General features: G+C 38.8%; 1 protein-coding gene across 2 annotated transcripts in view; it reads left to right on the forward strand.

Annotated features, from left to right (window-relative positions):
• LOC132383436 (cysteine-rich secretory protein LCCL domain-containing 1-like) overlaps nucleotides 1-26912 on the forward strand; it is a 40469-nt gene extending 13557 nt beyond the window's left edge. For both annotated transcript variants that reach the window (XM_059954429.1, XM_059954513.1), the window contains 13 exons: nucleotides 4264-4382; nucleotides 4481-4613; nucleotides 5133-5248; nucleotides 6396-6496; nucleotides 7779-7949; nucleotides 10622-10682; nucleotides 10924-10990; nucleotides 12051-12181; nucleotides 14354-14397; nucleotides 14482-14554; nucleotides 15176-15251; nucleotides 25569-25702; nucleotides 26861-26912. In XM_059954429.1, the coding sequence (XP_059810412.1) occupies nucleotides 4264-4382; nucleotides 4481-4613; nucleotides 5133-5248; nucleotides 6396-6496; nucleotides 7779-7949; nucleotides 10622-10682; nucleotides 10924-10990; nucleotides 12051-12181; nucleotides 14354-14397; nucleotides 14482-14554; nucleotides 15176-15251; nucleotides 25569-25702; nucleotides 26861-26912 (1278 nt within the window). The remainder of the gene's footprint in view (nucleotides 1-4263; nucleotides 4383-4480; nucleotides 4614-5132; nucleotides 5249-6395; nucleotides 6497-7778; nucleotides 7950-10621; nucleotides 10683-10923; nucleotides 10991-12050; nucleotides 12182-14353; nucleotides 14398-14481; nucleotides 14555-15175; nucleotides 15252-25568; nucleotides 25703-26860) is intronic.
• The last annotated feature ends 295 nt before the right edge of the window (nucleotides 26913-27207 follow it).

Raw genomic sequence — 27207 nt, forward strand, 5'->3', positions numbered from 1 at the left:
TATGAAGGTGGGGAGGAGGCCAAGTGTGAATCCCAGACTGTCATGTCTTTTGCTTGAGTCCTTGCTTGTTTGCCATTGCTGTGTCCATTGTCCTCTGACAGAGCGGGGAGGAGAAAATGCTGCCTTTCAACTACAATGCCCATCATATTCCTTTCAGAAATCTGCAGACACTTACAGTTACTGAGGTGCTTTCACAGTTCCAAAGTCGGGAATAAGAGAGCACAGAAATGTCTAACAAACAGCAAGGAATGCAGACGAGTAAAGAGAAGCAGCACTGGGGTGCCGTAACAAAGGTCTGGTCAAAAGGATGTCCTTTTAAACAATGAATATCAAAAGAAAAGGAAGCAAGCAGTTTTGGGAGGAAGTTCCAGAGAGTAGGACTAGATTGGCAGACTGTACACACCCATGGTGGAATGAAGGAGAATGGCTGCAAAGAAAGGTGAATCTGGATGACCATTACATCACAGGGTGTGAAGGTAGGGAAAATCAGTCTGGAGTGTACTGGATAGCGATAAAGGTTTGAGGTTGGGGTTTATATTTAACATGTTCACTGAAGGGTTCCAACACTATGCGGATGATGGCAGAAGTGATTCTGTATGGGATATTACATTTTGGACAAACTTTAATATGACTGGACACGAGAAAGGATGGAATTGGAATGGTAAGGTGGTGAAAGTGGAAGGAGGTGAAAAGTTTAAATTACGTGTGTTTGTAGAGATTAGTGGGATTCGTGTGAAGCAGTATTGCACAGGAGCAAAATACTTATAGGTCCTCAGAAGTACTTGTGCCTCGAAATTGAAGTGCACTGATGCTTTTTTATTCCCCACTAAAACATTGCTCAGTGATTTTTGTTTTGCCCAAAAATTCAGAATCAGGGTAATATCACTGGCATATGTCATGAAATTCATTGTCTTTTTGGCAGCAGTACAATGGAATACATAATTAATTCTCGGGATGGCGGGACTGTCATATGTTGAAAGATTGGAGTGACTGGGCTTGTATACACTGGAATTTAGAAGGATGAGAGGGGATCTGATTGAAACATATAAGATTATTAAAGGGTTGGACACGTTAGAGGCAGGAAACATGTTCCCGATGTTGGGGGAGTGCAGAACCAAAGGCCACAGTTTAAGAATAAGGGCTAGGTCATTTAGAACGGAGTTGAGGAAAAACTTTTTCACCCAGAGAGTTGTGGATCTATGGAATGCTCTGCCTCAGAAGGCAGTGGAGGCTAATTCTCTGGATGCTTTCAAGAAAGAGTTAGATAGAGCTTTTAAAGATAGCGGAGTGAAGGGATATGGAGAGAAGGCAAGAAGTGGGTACTGATTGTGGATGATCAGCCATGATTAGATTGAATGGTGGTGCAGGCTCGAAGGGCCGAATGGCCTACTCCTGCATCTATTGTCTATAATAACAGAAAAATATAGAAATTGTAAATTTGTACCAAGTACACCCACTTTTTCTAAAAAAAACAAAAGCAAGATTTGAGTGATTCCTAAAGGAGCTCACCCCTTTTCTCAACACATTGCTGCATTGCAATTGGATAAGCATATCAGTGCTTAAAAATATTTCTCCCCCTTTCTGCACCCCCCCCCACCACTACCCACCATAATAGCCATGCAGGAGGAATGCTTCAGCTGCCATGGAGCTAAAGTATTCCTTGTATAAGATGGAGGTGGCAGTGAGATTGCTCCCAAATAAACTCAAAAGGACATGCAAGTTTGGTGGTCCTATGTACCAGGAGGCTAAAGACTTTTGAAGTTTATCCCATTTGAGATTCCCTGTAAAGTGGAGTAATGCAGGAAGAAATTCCGTGATCTTGCCAGATATGTTCACAGGATGGAGAGTCACAAAGTCTGAACACCTTGTGTGGAGGCTTAGTTTCTTTAAGTGATGTTAGGAAATTTGAAAATGATGTTATATTATGTCAGTTAAATAATTAGAACAAATATTAATGCATTATATTCAGTATAGGCATACATGAAGATTACATTGTGTGAATGTGTCATCTGTGCTTCAATGCCCGGTCATTAAGATATTCCGGTGATAATGACTGGAGTACGGAGAGGGTCAGTTTGCTTGTACTTGGAACAATAGTTTTGTAGATCCTTAGGGAAAAGTCTCTCTCTTCTGCCCTCACTATCTAACAGCATATCCCTGACAGCTCATGCTGACACCATTCACCCCCTCTGGTGAACTGGGTCTTCAGGCTGTAGATACTAATTAAGGACATCTTCTTGTTAGCCACCGGGTGCTTTTCAGACCATGTCTGATGATGCTGGGACTCTGCATTTGCTCATTGTTCTTCCTCTAATGCCAGTTTCAAGACTTTGCAGTTTTATTTACCTAAAGCTAAGTAAAGGAAATTCCAAAGAAAAATAATGTATCCAGCAGCTGACCCAAAAACAATGGGATTAATTTGGAACACATTCCCATTTTAACATTGAAGTTTGAAATATGAAACCCTTGCTTATCCCCTAGACATTCTTTACAAAATCGTACAGAGTATTTTGATTATGGTCCTGGATTACTAATGTGCATTTCAGGTCTTAATGATGTGGACTGCCTCTTTTGGCTGTCAGCAATTTTCTTGGACTCAGCCAAGTGTATAAGATTTTCAGTCTGATTATCAAAGTTTTGTTGTGGCTGATAATTTCTTTGCTTCTTTCTTTGAATAACTCTCTTATTTCCAACCTGCAACAGGCTCTTTAGCCTTTTACCGTTTCCTTTTAATCTGGGATGTTTGGACCAGTGCATCTTTATTTGTATCCAGTTTTGGATTAGCTGGATCAGGAACTGGGAATGGAGGCCTCTACCATAATCAGGTCTTCACCTTCACTTGTTCTCTTCAATTGCTTTAGAGTTGAGATTTGAATTTTAATGTGTTACAAGCTGCTTAGTTGTTCTTTTCCATTTATTTCACAGTGAAGAATGTTAGGCAGAGTAAGAATTTAGAATTTATTTAAAACTTACATACATCCCACGTGAGCAAGTAAAAATCTTTGCGTTATGACTCTGACGCAATGTACGCTTGTGAATTTATAATCCTAATGGCTTATTGGGGGCTTTGATGTGTTAATTGCTGTTTGAAATTATACCTCAGTGTTTTTTCCCCTCTATCTCGTGCCCTCATCCAATTCAACCTCTCAATAGTAAATGAAAATTGAAAAAAGAGTTAGATGCTACAAATCTAGAATATAAATAGAGTATAAATATTCAGGTGAGGTCTGTTGATAGCTCTCAGACTGACTATGTTAACTCCATTTCATTTTCTAAAGATGCTGTCTTGTCTTGAAAATTGTTTCCAACATTTTCTTTGTATAATTTCAATTTCCAAACCTCTCTCTATATGAGAACCTTCAGTGTTCTCATCCTCTCTCTATTATATCTATCCGCTACTTTCAAGCTATAAGCAAGATGAACCAGTAGGAAGGCCTTGTCTCAATTCTTATGACTTCTCATTAGTTTCTCTTGCTCCTTGAATGCGCCCATGATAGGTTTCCTCTCAGTTCGTTAGAACTGACTAGTTCTTTATGAATGTAACTAGTTCATAATCATCTGGTGTCATATTCTAAGCTCCAAATAATGTTTTCCCTGAAACTCTCATTTTCCTTATTATTTCTCCCAAATAATTCTATTACCTCTTTTAGCCTGTGTGTTCTTATTTGTTATGTTAATTTTTCTGCAATGGTGTTCCAATTCTCAATAACCTACCTTGTGTTACTTTTTATGCAACCTTTCCTTCTGCACCCCCCCCCCCCGAGCAACCTGTCTATGCCATCACCTCAACAGTTGCTTATAGAATCAGTTTATTATAATGCTAGTCATCCAAGCTATTATTTTTTGTTTTTTTTTCAGTGGTCTATGTATTTACTGAAATATGGAAGTAAATGAAATGTGGCCATAAGACTTTCAAAGATATCTAGTCAAAATTTGATGTCTGTAGTGAAGTTAAGCTGCTGGTTTTCCAAACTTGGAAGCAACTTCAAACTGTAAAGTAAAAGTATCTCTACTGCTGGATTCTGGTCCTATTGTAACTCTTTCTGTGCTATTAAAACATTGAAAATTTATTATATCAAAGCTAATTTCTAACTTCTTCAGGGAGCTTTATACAAAGTTCTTTTACGCTCTACTGGTCTGAAGAGAAAACAGCTGATTATTTTGTGTCATCATAGGTTACAAATTTTACACTTTAAGAAATCCTTCTTGGAAAGTGAACCTTCCAAGTTTCTGAACTAACTTTTTAAACCATTTGTTATGCAGACGTGGGATGTTGAACTGGAAAGGTCTGCAGAATCCTGGGCTTCACAGTGTCTCTGGGAGCATGGACCTGGTTATCTCCTACCTTCTATAGGGCAGAATCTGGGTGTGCACTGGGGCAGGTATTGTATGCGATAAAAGGCTAAAATAAACTTGTATTGTTTCTGCTATTTTTTGTCTTCAGAAATTGTAAACTTGTTTTTCCATTTTAAATCCTCAGATACCGGCCTCCTACATTTCATGTTCAAGCTTGGTATGATGAAGTCAGAGATTTTGTATATCCTTATCCACAAGAATGTAACCCTTGGTGTCCCTTTAGATGTGATGGTCCAGTGTGCACCCATTATACCCAGGTATAGTTAACTTGAGTAAGATCTTTATGTGTCTGCTGTTTTAAGTTAAACCTATATGAAATTAGTTTGAAAATACCTGATTCCAAAGTAAAACTAACACTTTATTGGGATTTTTATTGTGAAATTGTAATACCAGATGATCTAAAGAGGCTGGGAATACGTACATGACCATTCAAAATAGGGAAAGAGTATTTGGGATGGTATTAAGAGCCCTGCAGCCATGTGCCACTCTGCATAAATAGCAGGAATGCGGGCCCTTGCAATTTGTACATACGGTGTTTCTTGCACTACTTAATGGGCAACAGTTCCCATATTGGCCTTAGCAGTCACCACAAAATCTGTTTGGGTAGAGAAACGGGGGTAACTAATTACCATGAATCTAGGGACATTCTAGGAAGAAAAAAGATTGCCATTATAGATTGGAGGGTATGATTCTAGTTGCTTCCTATTATGCCTTGTAGTACCATGAGCATGCTGTCAGATGCAATACAAGTTACTTTTCTATTTTCTTTCTTTTAGGTAGTATGGGCAACAAGTAACAAAGTTGGCTGTGCCATGAACTTATGTATAAACATGAATGTCTGGGGCCAGGTGTGGCAACAAGCTGTCTACCTAGTTTGCAATTACTCTCCTAAGTGAGTAAAACTATATATATAAGGGAAAAAAGTGAAATTTCATTGATATATATTATATTCTGTAACTTCAAAACATTAACCATTAATTCTAAGAAAGACGGGAGTCCAAAATACGGGTCTAACTTCGAGTTTACTTTAAGCGAGGTGCGTGCATGTAGATGACGTTGTTTAAATGATTCATTACAGGATATATGTATACATACATGAAATGCATACATCATCATGCTGCCTTATATATAAAACTCAAATATTTCTGAAATATTAAATACACAACAGTATATTACTGAGAAAATTACACACCATTTTCCAGAAAATGTAACATGCCTATAATCTGCCAAGTATTAATGGTGTTTTCATATTCTGGTTAACCTGAGAACTTCATGTAATTTTTTTTTCAAGGTTTTGTATAAATGATGTTGTAGTTAACGTTTCTGAAGTATCAACGTAATTGCACATCCAACATGAGGGATTGATTCCAGTATTAGAATTAATCTGTGGGCTATAACAAGTTAGAATAGCAGCTGTGCATGAGGTCATTGCCATCTATGTGAGTGGCCTAAAATGCGATGCACCAAAAGGGTACTCCCAGCAGTTTGATTGTCCACAAAGGGTTTTCATCTGCAACATTTCACTGTCGACTGTGAGTGTGTATTTTTCCGTCCACTCACAGAGCAAAACAGTTAGGTAGTAGAATGGGACTGGGTATTCTTAAAAATGAATAGTGCTGTAGGTGGTGTGGGATATAATTGTTGAGGAAGGAAGGTGGATTGACTCAGAGGGAGTGCTGATTGTTTGGGTTGAGATTGGGATTATTGAAGAGAAAAGGGAGAAAGGGGCATTGGCAGCAAGATTGGATACTGTGGACTCTCTGGTTGTAATTCACCAGGTAGGGATTCCTACAACTCATGCCAAAGTAAACTTCTAATTATGGCCTGTAACCTTGTTTGGTCACTTTGAGAAATAATGATAGTATCTCCAATTTATTTTCAAATCTCCAGTCAAAGATAAAGATGATTTAAAAAAAATTCTGCGAAAAATGTAATGTATGAGGGGATAAATGACTGTATAGTTATGCTGGAAACATTGTGTAGTATAATAAACATCCCTCCATGAAATATTATTTTAATATACCTATGCTTATTTTCAGGGGAAATTGGTGGGGCCATGCTCCTTATAAACATGGGTCTCCTTGTTCTGCCTGTCCTCCAAGCTATGGAGGAGGCTGCAGAGATAATCAATGTTACAAAGGTATGTGCTATTGGCTTACTCTACTCTATATGGAAAACCTTTGAAAATTGTTTATAAGCCATGATATTAAAGACCCTATACACATATCACATCTATGTTTGAATATTCCAAATATTGATCTTGCTGTAAATTCAGTTGAAATTCCCTATAACTTAAGTTCTTGTATTAGCATTTGTGACTTGTATTGTTTGCCATGTGAGTGGAATGCAGATAAAAATATCTCAGATGTTTGAGAAGTTTTTTTTAGTCTTCAGTGTTTACACTAATGTGGCAGGAGCAATATATTAATAAATATGGAATACTTTCTCAAGATGAATTGGAGGGTCAGATTTTATACAGTTTTGAAAGAGAATTTAAGTGGAGCTTGAAACTGATCTAGAGCTTTACTGAGGACACTGGGCAGAAGAAGTTTTAGTAAAGGGCAGGTAGAAATATAATTGTCAAAATGATTCCTCTGCATCTGCGCATTCTTTTTAGTCTGGCTTTTCATGTGGTATCTACACAGAATGCAGTTGGCGCGTGGCCAAGTGGTTAAGGCGTTTGCCTAGTGATCTGAAGGTCGCTAGTTCGAGCCTTGGCTGAGGCTGTGTGTGTATCCTTGACACTTAACCACACATTGCTTTGCAACAAGCTGTATGGGTCCTAATGCCCTTCCCTTGGACAACATCAGTGGCATGTGACTTGCAGCTTGGGCAACTTCCATTTTTAAAAAAAACCCTGCCCAGGCTTACAGCCTGGAAACTTTCCAAGGCGCAAATTGATGGTCTATCAAGATTAACGGAGGCCTACACACACACACACACACAGAATGCAACAATATCTAAAAATAATGCTGTCAGGCAGAGCATGTGGAGAATCAAACTGAGTTAAATTTATATGATCAAAAGGATTTAATAGGGTAGATGTAGAGAGAATATTTCCTCTTTATGAGAGAATCTAGATCTCAGAATCCCATTAAAAATAAGAGATTGCCTATTTAAAACAGTCATAGAACACTATAAACAGGCCCTTTGGCCCATCTAGTCCATGCTGAACTATTATCCCGCCTCGTCCTGTTGACCCGCACCAGGACCATAGTCCTCAATACCTCTGTCATTTAAGTAGTTATCTAAATTTCCCTTAGATGATGAATTAGAGCCCTCATCCACCACTTCCTCTGGCAGCTCTTTCCACACTCTCACTCACACTCTTACTTCTGTAGCTTTGAATGGCAATTTTTAATTTCCTTTAGAAAAATCTTGCTTGTCATTTATCCCTTTTCATTTTTTCTTTCATCTGGAAGCTGATGGACCAGATCTATATTATTCTCCTTCGGAACCAGAGGAGGAAACTAATGAGGTGGAAAGGCAAGGAACTAAACCTCAGGAAACACCATTGAATCCATGGACACAAACCGAATCCACAAGAACAGAGCACCTTGATGCAAATGAGATTATAAACACCCAGCAAATGTGTAAGAATGGCCTGCTTTATATTCTAAAACAAATTCAGTCATTCATTATGTGCTGTGTCATATGACGTGGGTGATCATGGTCTTGACAGAAGTGGTTTGCCATTGCTGCCTTCTGGGCAGTATCTTTACAAAGCTGGTGACCTCAACCATTATGAATACTCTTCAGAGATTGTCTGCTTTGTGACAGTGGTCGCATAACCAGGGCTTGTGATATGTGCCAGCTGCTCATACGACCATCCACCACATGTTCCCATGGCTTTATGTGACCTGATCGGGGGTGCTGGAGGTGCTACACCTTGCCCAAGGGTGACCAACAGGCTAGCAGAGGGAAGGAGCGCTTTACACTTCCTTTGATAGAGATGTCTCTCCACACTGCCATCCTTCTAAAACAAGGGCAGGATATTGTAGATGCTGAAGATCTAAAGACGAAATGCTGCAGGCCAGGCAGCATTTGTGTGTGAGAGAGTGAGAGTTATTGCTTCAGGTCACTGATCTTTCTTTAGAAATGAAATCGTTTGGGAAGTTATAGGATAAAATGGGACAGGATCTTGGAAAGGAGGAATGAACAGTAAATCATGTCTCTGGAAAGACAGAAGTCAGGGGGTAAATTAATGGCAAGAAGTGAGTGTGCAAAATAAAAAGAAATAGTAATGACACAAATAAAGGTGCAAAAATCTATCAGGAGAGGTAAAAATTACAACAGAATAACAATTGTCAATGCTTGTTGATCCAGAAGTGTTTCACGAGTATCATATGAGAAGCAAGGGTCAGGAAGATTTGAACTGAACATAGATAAATAATTGAAATGGGCAAGTAACTGACAGCCCTTGTTTGTTGAAAAGGGCTGTTCAGTAGGGCAATCAGCCAAGTTGTTTTGGGCACATCAGAGTAGAGGGGTGTTGTGATTTAGCATGCCTTGGGCCCAAAATCTAAGAAGAAGCATGCTGGCATTGGAGAAGCTCCAGAGGAGGTTAACAAGAATGATCCCAGCATTGAAGGGGTTAATGTATGAGGAATGTTGATGATCCTGAGTCTGTGCTTGCTGGAGTTTAGAAGAACGGGGGTGATCTCATTAAATGATGATGCTCCCAAGAGTGGCTCAGCTTCAGAAGAGGACATCCCCTTAGAACAGTGAAGAGAAAGAACTTCTTTAGCTAGAGTGTAGTAAATCTGTTGAATTCATTGCCTCAGATGGCTGTGGAGGCCAAGTCATTTGGGTATATTTAAGGAAGAGGTCAATAAGGTTTATGATTAGTATAAGGGTATGAAAGGTTACAGGCACAAGGCAGGAGAAAGTGTTGAGAGGGAAAATAAATCATCCATGATTGAATTGTGGAGCAGACTCAATGGGCCAAATGGCCTCATTCTGCTCCTATATCTTATAGTTTTATAACAGATTGGAAGCAGCAGAATAAGTATTACTGGAAGGGGTTTTTGGTACTGCAAATATTAGGGGAAGAGTTTGAAAGGATGGTTATTGCTTTCTTATTGATTGGAGAGGAAGGTGCCATGAACTTGAGGAAGGGGACTTCAAATGAAGCAACTATTGATGTGGAAGGATAGGTACTTTGGAATGCTGTGAGAAGTAGGAATGAAATGAATTGCAGTGCCATGTAGTTGTTGTTGTTATACCTTGCCATATGATTATGAGAACAAATTAGCCCAATGATAAGTCTGAATGTCATTTATTCTAAAATTGCTGTTAATATCATGGATTTGTAATATCCTGCTAAAGGATTGAGTGGTGGAACTAATACATGATGTAGTTTCACAATTCCTTGATTGTAAAATAGCATTTTCTACAAACAATAAAATCCCAGAATAGTGATATCTTAAGAACACAAGACCGCATTAACGGCATAATTGCATTCATATAACATCAACCCAATGTCAGCAAGACCACGGAGATGAGTAATGACTTCAGGAGGAGAAACCAGGGGTCTATGAGCCAGTCCTCATCAGGGTGAACAGAGAAGTGTTCCTTTGTTATCATTTCAGAGGATCTCATTTGGGTCTGGCACATAAGTGCCATCACGAACAAAATATGGTGGACCTTTTTTTTTGGCAAAGGTTTGGCATGTCATCTAAAACTTTGACAAATTTGAGTAGATGTGTGGTGGAAGTATGTTGACTGGTTGCATCACAGCATGGTATGGAATTATCAGAGCCCTTCTACAAAAAAGGCCACAAAAAGTAGCGGATGTTGCCCAATCCACCACTGGTAAAGACCATTTACATGGAGCTTTGTCACAGGAAAGCAGTATCCATCATCAAGGCCCCTCCCTACCATTCAGGTCAATTAACAGGCTCTTGAAGCTGAGGGGGTGATTTCACTCAACTTCACTTGCTCCAACACAGTTCCCACTGAATTGGATTCACTTTCAAGGATGCTTCATCCCATTTTCTTGATATTTATTGCTTATTTTTTTTGTTTGTTTGTATTTGCTCAGTTTGTTTCTTCTTTCACCATTGCTTATTGTCCTGGCTGTTGGGTGTGGTCTTTCACGGATCCCTTTGTGTTTACTGTAATTGACCGCAAGAACATGAATCTCAGGGTTGTATATGATGACACAGGAGTGCTTTGATAATACATTTACTTTGAGATGCATTGGGATACCACGTCTCTTCTGAAACTCATTCCAGAAAAATCTCATCATTTGTTTCTTCTACAGCTCAGCTGGTGTCCTGTGAAACCAAACTACGTGACAGATGCAAGGGAACTACTTGTAATAGGTGAGAAATGGAGACAAAACCCATTTCCTGTACTGTACCAGTTACTCAAGTAACAAAATCATTTTAAAAAATGCTTCTTTAATCTTCAGTTTAAATTGAAACCAATTGATAATGAAGCCCTTGTTTTCAGAACATTATTTTCATTGGAATTCTGATGTATTGAGTGAAATAGAAATAGAAAGTAATGAACTTGTAAAATTTAGACAAGCATCCATCTTTAATCTTATTTCACTTGTTATAGATATGAATGCCCAGCTGGTTGCTTGTATAGTGAAGGAAAAGTAATTGGGACTCTGCATTATGATATGGTGAGTTTAAACAAAGTAATGAAGAAATCGTTCCATACTGTGTCAGATGATAATCATTTTGGTTTTTCCCGTTTTGAAGGCATTAAGCTTGTTCACTTATTAGAATATAAAAGCTGTTTTTGAGTAGTTCTATTGATAATTTTTTATCAATCTGCAATAATTAAAAGACCTCATGGGAATGTTTCAAAAAATGGCCAAAGTACTTTAACGTTACTTTTCAGAAGAGGCCAAAGCTGGCTGTTGAATCCTAAGTAAATTAGGCTTATTGTTTCCATAATTAGACACATTTATTACCTAGCCCACTTTAAAGTTTATTTTCTGTCCATGTTGAGTTTCTGTTTCCTGTCATACTTCTGAACTTTACTTACTTGTACATCTATACAATCTTTGTTAGTACCCTACTAAAGTGCAATAGTGTCCTGCGCAACAAGCAGGATTTCCTGGTGGCCAACTATTTTGATTCCAGGTCCCATTCCCTCTCTAGTACGTCAGTCCCTGGCATCCTTGGGCCACTCTCAGATTGGGGGAGCAACACCTCATATTACATCTGCATAATCTCCGGTCTAATGGCATGAACATTGATTTCTCCAACTTCTGGTAATTTATTCCCCATTCTCTCTCCTCTCTTTTTCCAGTCCCATTCTGGCTCCCCACTTACCTCGTCTCTTCTCCTCACCTGCCTGTCACCTCCCTTTGGTCCTCCTCCTTCCCATTCTCCCATGGTTCACTCTCTTCCCCTATGGGATTCCTCCTTCTTCAGCTCTACACCTGTTCCATCTATTACCTCCTACCTAACTTCCACCTATCACCTTCTAGCTTGTATTCCTTTCCCTCCCCAACCTACTTATTCTGGTTTCTATTCGCCCCACCAACCCCATCCTTTCCAGGTTCTTTATTCCTCTATATAGATGCTCCCTGACCATCTGAGTTCCTCCATTTTGTATGTGTTACTCTGGATTTCCAGCATCTGTAGAATCTCTTGTGTTTTTAGTGTTCTGTTTCAGATAGATCTCACATATGTAAGATGATAATATTCATTAATATCATGTGTACTTTTCAGCAATCAAGCATTTGTAGAGCTGCAATGCATTATGGAGTACTGGACAACGATGGTGGTTGGGTAGATATTACAAGACAGGGAAAGAAGCCATTCTTTATAAAATCTAACCGCAACGGGGTCCAATCACTCGGGTAAGCATTTTTGATTTCATTTACAGCCTCTGTCCACCCATACAAAGAGTCGGCAATTAGTTCTCTACTGTGAAACTACGATATGTGCAGCACCACGCCGAAAGATCAGAAGTGTTGAATCTTCCTGGAGCACTTTGTGATGTCCTTCTGAATATTTGTTCTCCATAGTGCATTAGTTTAAAGGACTTGAGGTAGTCCTTGTGAAGAAATAAGAACAGTCTTTCATTAATGAAGTTGATTGACAGTTTGTCACCGAGTCATGGACGAGATGAGCAGTTTGGAGTGTAGCAGTGTGCCAGTGCTACAAGATGGTAGAACATTTAATTGAAACTGGAAGATGCACACATCCCTGCAAACATAGTGTGAACCTTACTGATCAATACTGCCAGAAACTCTAGAGCCTTGTTCTAGGGGCAATTGACCAAGCACTCAATCTCACCACGTCTAATACAGCTAGATTCCAGACCCGGTCCCTATGCAATCCCATTACCCACTTACAGAAGCATTGTGATCCAAAATTCAAGAGGTTGAAGGTCTATGATAATATCCAAATCACAATCAAATCAGATCAAGTTTAATTATCATTCAAACCATACATAGATGGAGCTGAAAGGGACAGCGTTGCTCTGGGGCCAAGGTGCAAAGCATTCAAAAATAGTGAGTAACATAATTCAAAATAGCGAGCAAAGAAGCATATTCACTCAAAAGAAAACCTACATATTGTCCAAGTTCCTGAGTGTCAATGTCTAGCAATTGATGGTACAGTCTCCTGGCAGTGTACAGACACATGTAGATCAGCCTGTCTTTCTACCGCTCAGACACAGGAGGGCAATACCAACGGATGAGGCCAGTCCCCAGCTGAGCACAGACACCATGCTGTAAATGCTTCCATGTCAGTCACCTAGTCTGCAGCAGCAGGCAAGCCCGAGGCTTGAGGCCTAGTTTTTGCTACAACTGAGGCTACACAGCTCCCAATTTGACTGTCCCACTACCAGGCAAGGGCAACAGGCCTGCAGCATCTTTCATTGACTCTGTTCAACAGAGTCTTGCGATCACAAGTGAAATGTCCAAGACAATCTCCCACGGTTATACAGCACCAACTAAGATGCTTCTGAGTAGCAGGCAGCAACGTGGTCTGCACCCCGGTGGGCTCCTCCAACATCTCGACTGGCTCTGCCGCCAACACCAGTCCAGCTACTCCAATAAACAAGCAGCTCCATTGATGGAGTAGGCCTGCATGACTAAATTTTCTTGGAGTAGATTTGTCTTTAGACAATAAAAAAACAAATCTTACAAAGAAAAATGTTCCTTTTGTTAGCCCCCAAGAAACAACTGCATTCACACAAGCCGCCATATTACCAGAACGATCCTAATGAAGGGTCCCGACCTGAAACATAGAAACCCTACAGCACAATACAGGCCCTTTGGCCCGCAAAGTAGTGCCGAACATGTCCCTACCTTAGAAAGTACTAGGCTTACCTATAGCCTTCTATTTTACTAAGCTCCATGTACCTATCTAAAAGCCTCTTAAAAGACCCTATTGTATCTGCCTCCACCACCATTGCCGGCAACCCATTCCACGCACTTACCACTCTCAGAGTAAAAAAACTTACCCCTGAGGTTTCCTCTGTACCTACTCCCCAGCACCTTAAATCTGTGTCCTCTTGTGGCAACCATTTCAGCCCTGGGAAAAAGAAACATTTACTGTTTACTCTGACCCATAGATGCTGCCTGGCTCCACATTTTGTGTGTATTGCTTTGATTTCCAGCATCTGCAGATTTTCTCTTATTTGTGAAGGTCCAGGATGTTGCACAAAGAGACTACAATTTATCCAAAGGACTTATTAATACCTTTTTTACCCAGTGCATGTCATACCCAGTCTGGAGTCTTACTCTGGGACTGGTTAAAGTGCCCCATTGTTCATTAAGCTGAACATGAAGACAACTAGAGGGAAAGGAAAAGTTGTGGGTTTGAGTTCTGAAGGAAAGGCTGTGAGATTAAATGGAGGAAGTGACAAGGAAGAGAGAGTTAGAAGAAAGTGTTTTAAGAAAAGTGTTCATGATGATATTTGCAACAATTATAAAGGAAGTTTATTGTTCTATATTTGATTATATTTTATTGATTGACCTTCTCTGTGGTCTTCAGCTAACATATTTTTTCCTTTGATTCAGTAAATATAGACCTGCCAATTCATTTACTATCTCCGAAGTACCAGGTTAGTTCCTTAAATGTAAATTCTAAATATTTTATTCCAATTATGTTTTATTATTATTCACTGTAACTTTTATTTTCTCTGTAGTCCGATCTGCTACCTGCCAGACTAAAGCGTATCAAATGTGCACATTCAAAAAGCCATTTTCACATTGTCCAAGGTAAGTGAGTCACTTGACTAACTTGTTTGGTACATGGTCCCTCTCCATTGTTAATGTGGGCTTGTGGAGCCTGAATGCAGTCTAGAGAACAGAGGACTGGGTTGGAATGAGTGCAGAATGACTTTTACAGGAGTAGAGCATCTCGATAGACTCGGGTAATTAGTAACTTTGAGTTACCGATAGCTGCTCCTTGCTCAGTGTCATTGCTGTTTTTATTAAATTTTGGAAAATCTGGCCATCAGCAGTTAACCTTAAATTGGCCCTTTTAGAATATCTTCTTAATGTGTTATATCTTTTCAAAGCTGGACACCTGTATATTTAACTGCTCCTTCTGGATGTAGAGATGGAATGTGTTTACATTTGTATTTTTTATTAAATTTTGCCATCAAATAAACCTGATTCTGATACAAATGAAGGATGTATAAAGCTGACTGACTTTAAAAGCTAAATTGCTTTGTGTATCACTTGTATAGTAGTGCACTCATAGGACAGGAACTTTCTTTTATCAAAGTACTTTTTTAACAATGAACATCACATTACATGGCCCATATGTTATTGTTACCTGTGTCTGTTTTACTTGACTAAAGTTCTGAATGTATGTGTTTCCCTCCCAATTTTCAGGATGTATTGTCCACGAAACTGTATGGAAGAAAATCCACATCTAGCGCGGGTAATTGGTACCCGATTCTACTCTGATGTAAGTAGCTAGAATGACTCTTGCTGAATAATTTCTTTTAGTTAGTGCATAAGGTTCTTAATATTACCAGCGTCAGTGGTGGCTCAGCTGGTGGTGCTCTGACTTCTGACTCAGGAGTTTCCTGGATCATGGCCTATCCAGAGAGTTGAGTACAAAAAAATGGACCAATACACCAGTGTAGTACTGAATGCAAAGCAGAGAAGCATTTTTACAGAGACCCTATCAGCTTTCTCATGTGGGCATAGAGTCACGGAGAAGGACAGCACTGGACCAGGCCCTTCAGCCCGTCTAGTCCACCCCTAAACAATTTAATAGACTCTGTGGCACTATTCTAAGGAAGAATGGGAACGCTGTTTCATGCTTATCCGTCAATCAGCAATTCTAAAATTGTTCCCCTGGTCACTATGCATTGCTATTTGTTGCAATTTGATGTCTGCAAATTGATTATTTTATGATGGCGACTACAGTTCAAAAGTATTTTATTAACTCTAAAGCTCTCTAAGATGTTTCAAAAGGGATGTGAAAGAAAGAACATAAGTGCAATAATTTTTCTCACATTATAATGATCAAGTTGACCATTTCCAAGTAAAAGGTTTGACATCATCTCAATTTCTTTCATTGAATATTATGTCGAACTTGTTTTCAAAGTATCATAATAATATACTAACATAAAAAAATGAGCCACTCAACTGCTCAAGTTTCCTCAAACATTTAATTAGATCAGCCAAGATGCAAATTCATTTATCACACATACATCGAAACATACAGTGAAATGTGTCATTTGCGTTAACAACCAATGCACCCGAGGCTATGCTGGGGGAAAGCCATGTCACCCCAGATTTTAATCTCAGCTCTCCCACAGTACCTCACACTTCAGTAACTTCTAACAAGATGAAATATTCTTTCTGCTGTTACAAACCCCGTAACTGGGTCACTTACCAGCAAAGATAGAGAGGTCCGTTGAAATCTGATGGTACTATTTTAACAGTATTTATTGATAAAAATACACAAAATAATATCAATGCAAACATACAGATAATATACGTTGTCAATACTACATCTAAAAGCATGGGTATAATAATAATCAATAAGAAATAGCTCTATCGGTGTCTAGGAGATAATGTATTGTCCGATGGAAATATAAAAGTCACTGTTAGTTCGTTCAAGCTGCAGCGTTTTGATTTGAGAGAAAGTCGGGTTAAAACTTGCCCAGTCCTTTTATGATGTCAACCCTTCGAGACTCGTTGGGAGTTGGTTTCCCCGTTGTTAGCTAAAAACCATTCGCCCATGGTAAAAGCCACCGGTTCCGGGGCAAATGGAACCGAACACACGTGGCCTCCTCCCACCGGCTTCCGCTATTATGGGATCGCTAGCGTTTCTTCTGGTGCGTCTGAGGGGCTGTTCCCACAGACCCTCTTTTATCCTGACTCACAGGGTCGCAGATGTCAATCAGGTAGAGATGATGCAATCCCTCCACCAACCATCCCACTTTGCCTGAGGGCTTCCACGGAGCACAGTCTTGTAATACACAATTCTGTCTCCAAGAGACAATGGCCGTTTCCCGTAGCTTTATATCACCGGGGGGGGTCAAGGCATTCCGAACGTGTCTCTCTCATTTCCTGGGTCTCCTGACCCAAGTCAATAGCGATCCTGCGATTCTCGAAAAGGAGGGGGCTGCAGGCGTAACACTGCCTCTACTCTGGGAAGATCCCTCGGGATCTTCCTGCCAAGTTCATTCTACATCTTTTAATCTCCAACAGATCTTATATTGAAAACAGGTTTTTCTTGAATCTTATTGTGATTCATTCTATTTACCGTGAATGTCCATAAGGAAATGTCTCTCAGGGTAGTATATGGTAACATAAGTGTACTTCCATAATAATTATCTTTGAAATTTGAATTGCCAATCCCTTCCTCATAAAACTGTCTTGCCAATCCCAGTTATTAGTCTAGGATCTTTGTTTGAAGTGCTGCCAACATACTAATATCTTCCTTCAGTAAGGTGATTAGTATTGTGGATGTGGTCTCATCACTGCCCTTCATAACTGAAGCATAACTCCCCCAGAAATAAGGATCTCATTCTATTATTTTTATTATCTGGCTTGTACTAGCAGCATGTTACCATTTTTCAAATCATGTGCCAGGATTCTCAGATCCCTCTGCATCTTGGAGCTCTTCAAACTCTCACCTTTGATATGCTGTGCATTTTTATTACCAAATACATTGACTTTTTAAAAAAAAATCATGAACAGTGTAACCATAGAAAATTAAGGCTTTTAAGATTTTGAGATTTTTTTTCCACTAAACTAAACAAAAAGTAGAACTCACAGAAAAGACAACCTAGTTAGAAATTTTTCATTTTGGCTCCCTAATAACAAAAGGTGATTGATGAGTTTGGTCTCCATTTTCTATGAAACATACTGACAAAACCATAAAGCGATTTGCTTTAAAAAAAAACTGAACTGATAAACTGTGAGCAAGAAAGCCCAGATAATTAATAACTGTTAGTCGTCTACCATACCCATGTTTTTGTAACATTAAAATACCAAAGAGGTAAATAGAAAATAACCCAAAAGGGTTAATGAGCTAAGAGGATAAAAAGGACTATAAGTTGCTAGGTATACACATGCTCTTGTTAAATCACACCCAGAGTACAATGAACCGTTTTGGCAGCATAATTGAAAAAATATATCGATCTTGAAAAGAGTGTATGAAGACTTACCTGAATGACACCTGAATTTAAAGACTTGGGCTGTAAGACTAATTTGCACACACCAAGGGAGTATCTCCTCAAATTTGGAGGATTTATGTACATTTTCCTTGAAGTTTTGTAATCATTAAGATGAACTGGTGAAGTAGATAGATAGAGAAATTGTATCTTGGTCTGGATGTCTCAAACATAACCCATTGTCTAAAAGCTTGAAGCAAGTCTTTCAGAAGCAGGATGAGGAAAGCTTCTCCTCACAAAGGGTGGTGGAGGTTATGAACTTATCCACAAGTCATTAAGTGTTGCATTTAAATCTGGAATTGATGGAATTTTATTAAACAAAAAATTGGTATATTTGCTGAGAAATTGGATTGCTTACTGCCAATCCAATTCGCACGTACTACAATGTAAAATGTGATTTCAGCTAGAGTAGATAGCGCTAGCAGTTGTATCTAGGTGAAATCATACTGATCATATGACTTGCTCTTGTTCCAGTGTAGCTGGTTTGATCTGACCAAGAATCACAACTTTCAAACTCTAAGTTACTGTGAGTTCCTAGGCAAAATATGACTGTGATTTTTGGAATGATCCTGCTTATAGTTTGGGGGAAAAATAACTTTGATTGTCAAAGTTATTTATACAATATATTCTAGGAAGGATGCTGCCACTTGGACCAGCTCAGGTTCTATGTTTGAGGTACATGTACTTCCAGAGAAATTAGAATCAAAAACCAAACTGATATTTATTATTACTTTTCCCTTGCCAAAATTTTGTGGAAATTTTTACAGTAGAGGTACAGAGAACAACAGTGCTACAGTAATGCCATCCTTTCCTGAATGAATTTAATGAAGGGAAGTAAGTCATATATCCATGGGTGGTAAAAGTATGAAATGTTACAAGTGGCAGCTCCACATTACATCAGCATGGGTTAACTAAGTTAAAATTGACTTCTGTAATAAATTTTTCATACCTTTTTGAATGTACTGCAAAATTTGTAGTGTTTTTATATTCATTAAAATTGATTCTCAATCTACTGTACATTTGAAACTATGTACCTGATACGCTATAGACCTCACTTGGTCCAAAGAGTTTATATGAACTCTGTAAAGTTTCCCTTCTAAATATCAGAGGGTATCCCTCATATGCCTACACACCAGTATGTATACACCAATTAAAATTAGACTTTTAAGGCTTCCAAACTCAATATTAAATTGATTTTATTGAAATATGTATCTTACAGTAATCATTCCAGTATTTTATTCAGGATGCAAATGAAGGTTCAACATTTTATCACCAGATTTACAGACATAAATCATCAAGTATCCACAGCTTGAAACACTGGCATTCATGAGGCAATATTCCTTTTCTAAGTTGCTGAAGTGCATGATTTTGACTTTATTTACTAATGGCGTGTAGGTTATGCATTCAAAATGGTGTTAGTGACTTTTATCTTGTGGTTTGCATTGTAGTGTAAATGGGATATGTGTGAGTTTGGATGGATACTGTGCCAAAACACACATACTTGTACACCTCCTGTAACTAATAAAGTGGCCACTGAGTGTATATGCATGCCAGAAGATTTTAGAAAAGGAAATTTGTGGCTATAATCCAGCCAATACAATATACAGAAAAAAAGATAATCAAAGAGCAACTTAATTCCCTTCATTGAATAAGAAATAATCTCAATATTTTCTGCACAGATAACCGAGCAGAAGCTGCAATGAAGATATCTTTTGTCACAAATAGGGACCCACTGTTAGGACTCTGTACAGTAGGGACAACTAGAAGGCCTAAATAGCTAAAGAGCAGGAGAAGTTCTGAGCAGTGCCAGCAAAAAGAAGGGCTATAGGGCTCTAGTCAGGAGGAGCCCTTCTACTAGACATTTTTAAGAAACACACATATTTGAAGAAGCTGTGACATCTGAGACTGTGATTCTCCACGGAAGTGGGGACATGTGTACAGTTGCAGCCATAGAGCCTTACCTAGACTGGTCTGCCTGTGGCTGGAAAGGTCCATGGCTCTAATCTTTTCCTGTTTATGTTTTCATCTTTTCTGTATATAAAGAACAGCAGGCAAAGTAATCAGGATCCTCACAGACAAGGTGATTGATTACAAGCATATCATAAGGCAAACAGCAATTACAGAAATACCCTTCATTTCTGTCACACAAATATAGAAGGATTCTTCATTGCGGTTTCTGTAACAATTTTTAACAACCAGTCAAGGTTGTTAGCCCTGAGCTGAACCATCAATACTAGAAGACAACTCTTAGTCTGGCCTCTACCCTTTGACCTGTTTACCATGGGTGACCTTATCAAGATTCAAAGCACAAGGCCCTGACTCCAGCCAACATAGCTCTTCAGGTCATTGAGGTATGCAAGCCTCCAAGTCCTATGGCAATGTTGTGGTCCTCTTGGAGGACAACCATGGGATCTCTGCTGAAATTCTATCATTTTTCACTATGAAGTGTAGTTTCTGCTTGTGATTGTAACCAGCTCACCTGGCCTCTGGACAGCAGTCACCCTGATATTGTTTTTCATGATATTTCCATGTTAAGCCAATTCACTGTGCCACTGTATCCCTGTTGGTATGCCAAGCCAATGAGTAGCTGGTGGGTGATGAGGTTTAACCACTCTGCACTTGGCTGTTGACTCCAGTCAGGATACATAAAGAAGAGCAGAGTATTCTTATAATGCAGGTATGCAACCACCCACAAATTCCTACTGCTTTCAGACCTGAATCTGCTCTGTGGGCATGTTCTTCTACCTCGGAGAGGGAGGTACACTATAGTAGCTTGCTGCTCTAACTACAATATTGTCCTACCATTCTGGAGAAGGTGAGGGAGGCCAATGCTAGCTGTTTGTGAGGGACAGGCTGTTATGAGAACATAAGGCACAGGAGCAGAATTAGGCCTTTAGCCTTTTGAGATGCTATGTTATTTGATCATGGCTGGTCTGTTATCCCTCTTAACTCCATTGTCCTGTCTTCTCTCTGTAAACTTTAACACCCTTATTAAGTACCTATCAACTTCTGCTTCAAATATACCCATTGTCTTGACCTCCACAACCATCTTTGGCAATGAATTCCACAGATTCACCACCTTCCAGCTAAAGATATTCCTCCTCATCTCTGTTCTAAAGGGATCCCCTTGTGCATTCTGAGGATCTGCCCTCTGGTCTTAAACTGTCTCACTATTGGAAACATCCCCTGCATGTCCCTCCATCTAGGCCTTTGAATTTCAGTATACTTCAAAAAGATCTCCCCTCATTCTTCTAAACTCTAGTGAGTTCAAGCCCAGAGCCATCAAATGCTCCTCATATGTTAATGTTTTCCTGGGATCATTCTCATAAATCTCCTCTGGACCATCTCTAATGCCAGCACATGCTTTCTTTTGGTTCCAGTGAGGAGCAAGAACCTCTTATTACCCAAGTCCTAGACACTATAATTGACTAGAAGTTTACCTGGACCAGATACATATGTGAATATATAATAGGACATCAGAGACTAGTTATTTTCAGCAGAACCCATTGCACCCCAGAGCCTTTCTACCAGCTCCAAGGAAGGTTAGTAGTATGGTTAGTAGTAGTATACTCTTCACTTGCCTGGATGAATACCTCTTCAACAAAATTCAAAGCTCAATCTCATCCAGGACAAAACAACTCTATGTAATTGATACCTAATCTATTCATCATCATCATCATTATGTGCCATGTCATATGATGTGAGGAACCATGGTCTTCAATCTGTCTTTAATCTGAGATGTTCTAATAAGCTCTCCATTCCTTGATCTAACTCGACAGTGATAGGTACATGGAGCTTAGAAAAATAGAGGGCTATAGGAAAGTCTTCTAATTTCTAAGGTAAGGATATGTTCAGCACAACTTTGTGGGCTGAAGGGCCTGTATTGTGCTGTAGGTTTTCTATGTTTCTAAGTAACATACAAAATACAGCAGGAACTCAGCAGGTCAGGTGGCATCTATGGTCTGAAACATCAACTGTTTATTCTCCTCAGTAGATGCTGCCTGACCTGCTGGGTTCCTCAGCATCTTGTATGTGTTGCTCTGTGATCTATTTAAAATGCATCGAAATTCACAGAAATTTCTCAGGAGCAACACTGCACCATAAAAATAATGACACTTGTAAAGCTTACCTGGAATACAAAATAATACTATCTATTTAAAAGTACTGTTAACTTTGAGTGCAAGAAACACACTAAAAGTACACGTCATCATATACTATCCTGCGATTCATTTTCTTGCAGGCATTCACAATAAATATTAAGAAGTACAATAAGGTCAATGAGAAGCCACACACAAGACGTAAAAACAACAAACTGTACAAATACAAAAAGAAAAATGAAACAAAATAGTAACTATCTCTGCAATAAATATCGAGACCTAAAGATGAAGAATCCTTCAAAGTGAGTCCATAGTTTATGGAGACAGTTCAGTTTTGGGTTGAGTGGAATTATCCCCTCTGGTTCAATAGATGATGCAATTATTGTGTCATGCTGCAAGAAGGTGATGGAAATTTAAGGAAACGTTTTTAGTTATGCATTGCAGAAGGACGCCAAGCAATTAATGGAAACCCTGGAGCTGAAATTGAGTGATTTAATTAGAAATGGCATAGTGTGGACTTGTTTGAAACCAGTCAAATACTGATGCACATTTTGTTAGTATTAATGTTATTATCAAATCCACAACCAACAACCAGTAAAAGAAGTGATTATTAGCATTTGCTTTTCACCATTCTTTACAATTGCCACATCTCGAGGTGCTTTTCAGCCAAGGAAGTAATGCTGAAGTGAAGTCATTTTTGTAGGAAGCTGTATGTAGCAAGCTCCTACAAGTAGGAATAATGATATCAACCCGATAATTTGCATTTACTAATGTTGAGTGTGGGATAAGTATTGGTTGGGACTCTTGGATCAAATTTTCTGTCCATCTCATAGTAGTGTCATCTTTTAAGTCCAAATGACAAATTAAGTGGGACTCAACCAAATGCTATAGTCAAAACACAGCACCTTCAACCAAGCTACAAACCAATCTGTCTGTGGTGTGTGAACTCAGACGTTTATGTGTGGTTCTGGTAAATAGTGCTGATCTAATCTGGTTTTTATGTAATGCTCATGTATTGATCGAGTGTCTGAAGCTGCTAAGGAGAGACTTAAAATGACGGCTCAATGAAAGGGAAATTAACAAAAATTATTACTGGGTCTTTATGTTTTCTTTAAGACTAACCAGAATTTCATTATGAAAGAATGGTTCCATTTAACTTTAGCGGAGTACAAGAAGCTGTGTAATTTGTACCAGAATGAAATTTCTTGATTAGGATTCATAAGCTCTTAATTGTCAACATGGTTGAAACCCTTGCTTAAAATGTTGTGTAATAACCTTTCAGATTACATGCATATAGGAAGCCATTAAATCACATTTTATTTTCAAGAAATGGCCATCAAACATTTATAAGCATGTTTGTCCCAAAATTTTGTTCAGTTAGATCTGTTGTACATTGTATAAAATTTGCTCTGATTGGGCATTCTGTTCTCTCTACTCACTGTAGGGGTCCTTTTATGAAATGAATTCAACCAGTTCGTAATTTTGTTGATCCTAGACACAATGCCGCCCCTAATTTAACAAGTTGGAAATCTCAGTGATCACAGCATGACTGGTGTAAGGATTGAAAACATGCCACATTGTTGCAGGAGGCTGAAAATGGTTAACCCAGTAAAACAGAAGAAGGAAGGGATGTCAAGACTTCTCAGCTGTAGAGATGCAAGGCTGGTTCAGCTTTTGGGTATGCATAATAAAGTGCTGATGCAGTTGAATTGTCCTTAACTACAAAGGTGTATTGCCCCACAAGCAATGATCCTGCCTGGAAGTGGTTGTACACGATCAAAAGGAAAGTCCTTCCTGTGGAGGAAACAAAGTCAGGAGGGCTCACTTTTAATGACGTAATTGTCCTGCAAGTGATAGTGGCAGCATGGCTGATTTGCACAGTGGCAAAACCATTAACCAGGATGACACACAGAGTGTCATTTCACACAGACTTCACAAAGAGAGTGGTGAGTGCATGGAATGTACTGTCAGTGACGGTGGTCAAGGCAGATACAATAGGGTTTTTTAGGAGACTCTTAGATAGGTACATGGAGCTTAGAAAAGAAGAGGGCTATGTGGTAGGGAAATTCTTGGCAGTTTCTACAGTAGGTTACGTAGTTAGCACAACTATGTGGGCCAAGGGTCTTGTAATGTGCTGTAAATTTCTGTGTTTCTGTGATGACAATCAAACTTGAAATGATTGGCCTTTTCTCCTGTTTTCTGTGATGTTTACCATCAAGCAGGTGGCCCTGGGATTGGTACCACTCACATCTCCAAATTCTTCCTTCCTGAGGTAGAGCTTATCATGGAAGTGTACTGTACACAAAGTCCTTTCCAGTAAAAATTTCTGTTTGACTACATTTCACAGAGGCCCTGACTGTGAGCAGAGATGAGAGAGTGTCCAATATGAGCTTCTGCAAGTCTGAGACTGAGGTGCACTATTACATCAGAGTAGAAACAGCCTTGCTCTTTGTAAGGCTGCACTATAGCTCAAGTGAGTGTCCAACATGAGAGGGTTTATAAAATATTCAATACCTTGATCTGCACGTCAATAAAATGGGCTTGAAGAGTCAAAGCTGTATTATTCATTGGATTCTGTGATGAGCTTCAGACAGTGTTTTATTGACAGATTTTGGGTATCACAGTTCATGTAGAACAACTATTTGTATTTGAACAATGTAATTAATTATATGTTAATCGTTAAAGTTGCTTATTTAATTGTCTTCTAATAAGTCAGAGTCTTTGTTTACCTTGTGTCTTCAGCCTGGGTCCTCTGCTGTCTCTGGAATCTTTTTCCACAGCTCTCTTTCCTGTGTAGAACACACAGTGAGCTCATCTTCATCACCACACTCATTCCTATTCCTCATTATAATTACGATTGAGTCTTTATTTCCTGGGGAAATTTCGCTCAATAGATTAACCTGCAGGAAATCCGTTAAAGAAGGAGTTGCACTGCATGAGAGCGATCTCTGCTGTACCACAGGGAACAAGCGGCAGTTGTGAAAGGAGAGTCTGAACAACCAAATGACCCAACCACTAACCACAGCCACCGCTTACTCATGTCCATACTGCACCAGAATGTGTGGATCTTGGATCTGCCTCAGCAGCAACTGAGGACCAACCAGTCGACAATCCCTCTGGAGAACATCATACTCGAGCGATTACAATGCTACTTATTTTGGTCTGGTTGCTGACCTCTTTACTTACCCCAGAGCTGAAAAGTTTCCTTCAAAGTTGAAAGTACATCACCTTAAATGCTTTATTCACCTGATATCTTTACTGTTTTTAGGATGAAGATTTCATGCACAAACTATTAACTCTATTGTGGAAGTCAAACATTTTAAATATCAAATGCAAGCAAATTTTCACTTTCAGATCTGTTTTATTTGTCTAACAGGATTTCAAATCCAAAGTAATTAAGTCATCTGGATAATTCTGATTTGAGGGTAGAAGTTGCACAGAGATGTATTTATTTCTGATATTAATAATTAATAATTTATTTATCCCCTTTAGAGGTCCAGTATTTGCAGAGCAGCGGTCCATGCTGGGGTCATTCGTAATTATGAAGGAGGTTACATTGATATGATGCCAGTTGAGAAAAAGCAACGCTATTTTGGCTCGTACCAGAATGGAATATTCTCGGAAAGGTTAGAACTGTAATCTAAAGCAGCAGACTTATTCGGATGCCAGAGTTAAATTTTGAACAGCAGAGCTTATTGAACCATTATTTGGTATGTGAAACACAAACTGGCTGAAACAGTCTGTCCCATCCCAATGTTTAGCAAAGCAATTAGTTAATTCAGTAGAGGGTACAGTATGCAGAACCGCCTGGTTCCTATAAGCTGATAAAACCTATCCCCTTAAAAGCTGCTTACTATTACATCATAACAAATACTGTTTTTATAACTGTTGTTTACAAAATGTCTGGATCTCGTAGACAAACAGCAAATATTTCTGATGAATTTTAGAATTTATTAATAAAGTTCCTTAGCATTGATGTCAGATTGGGGGGAAAATATTCTGGACCAATCTGTAGAAATTATATTCTGATAAAGATTCCAAAGCCTGTGCATAAACCTATATTGTTCAAGAATCTTAATTGTCTTATGAACATTCTAAGTGTTTGTTACAATCAATTCATCATGAGCATGGGGGAAATAATGCAGTTTTTACTATAAACAAAGAGAATTCTATTAAGGATTTAGTAGTTAATAGTATTAAATATGCCCCAGTAATAAAGTCTTTTATTACAGTGACTCCTGTTGATTATTATCCAGGCAGTTTCAGATACTGTTTGAAAAGTTCTACCCAGAAGTCAGTTGTAGAAGCAGTTTGGTGGGGAAGGGGAGGGAGAAAGCACCCTAATTCTCATCTTTTAGTTATGTTTTGTTTCAGCATGGCTTGGCTGAGGTAGTTCATTTTGAAGTAACTCCCTTCGACATAAATGTCTGCTTTGGGTGTAAACAACAGTGGACAGAATTTATTTTCAAGCTTTGCCCAAAACTTCACAGCCCAGAGCATGAGTTTTATTGTTTATCAGATTCTATTCTGAATTATTCTTAATTGTTTTTTGCCACATTCAGGGTTTATGAAATAACAAGACATGTGGATAGCCCCTCTGTAACACGCCATGTGTAGAATATATTAGATATACGTTAAAAATATTTTATTTTAGTCCTTTGTGGGCAAAAAAAGAAGTGCTACAAACAGCTAAAACTAATTACAGCAAGTAATGAGATTTGGGATTGATCATTGAAAGAGAGCATGTCCTTACATTTACTTATTCTTTTTTTCTCCTTTTTTAGCCTGAAAAATCCACCTGGAGCCAAAGCATTCAGAATATTTGCAATCATTTGACTCTGGTCAAATGTAACCACATTTAATACAGGACTTGGAAGAAGCAAAGGAAAGTGTTTCAACTATTTCCTGTGTTTTTTTTGCTGTGTTAGGATATTGGCAGAAACAGTTTTATCTATTGCAAACCAGAACTTTCTGCACCATTTATTAAGGAAGGGCAATGCAGAAGGTTAAGACCATATAAGCAGTAATTATATCAATAATGGAACTGCCCCATAAACAAAATTAATTAAAAATTTTAAATTGCTGTTGTCTAACAGCATGCTGCTAACTCAATGACACAACCAATTGTTGA

The sequence above is a fragment of the Hypanus sabinus genome, chromosome 1, assembly GCF_030144855.1.
Source record: "Hypanus sabinus isolate sHypSab1 chromosome 1, sHypSab1.hap1, whole genome shotgun sequence".
Classification (NCBI taxonomy): domain Eukaryota; kingdom Metazoa; phylum Chordata; class Chondrichthyes; order Myliobatiformes; family Dasyatidae; genus Hypanus; species Hypanus sabinus.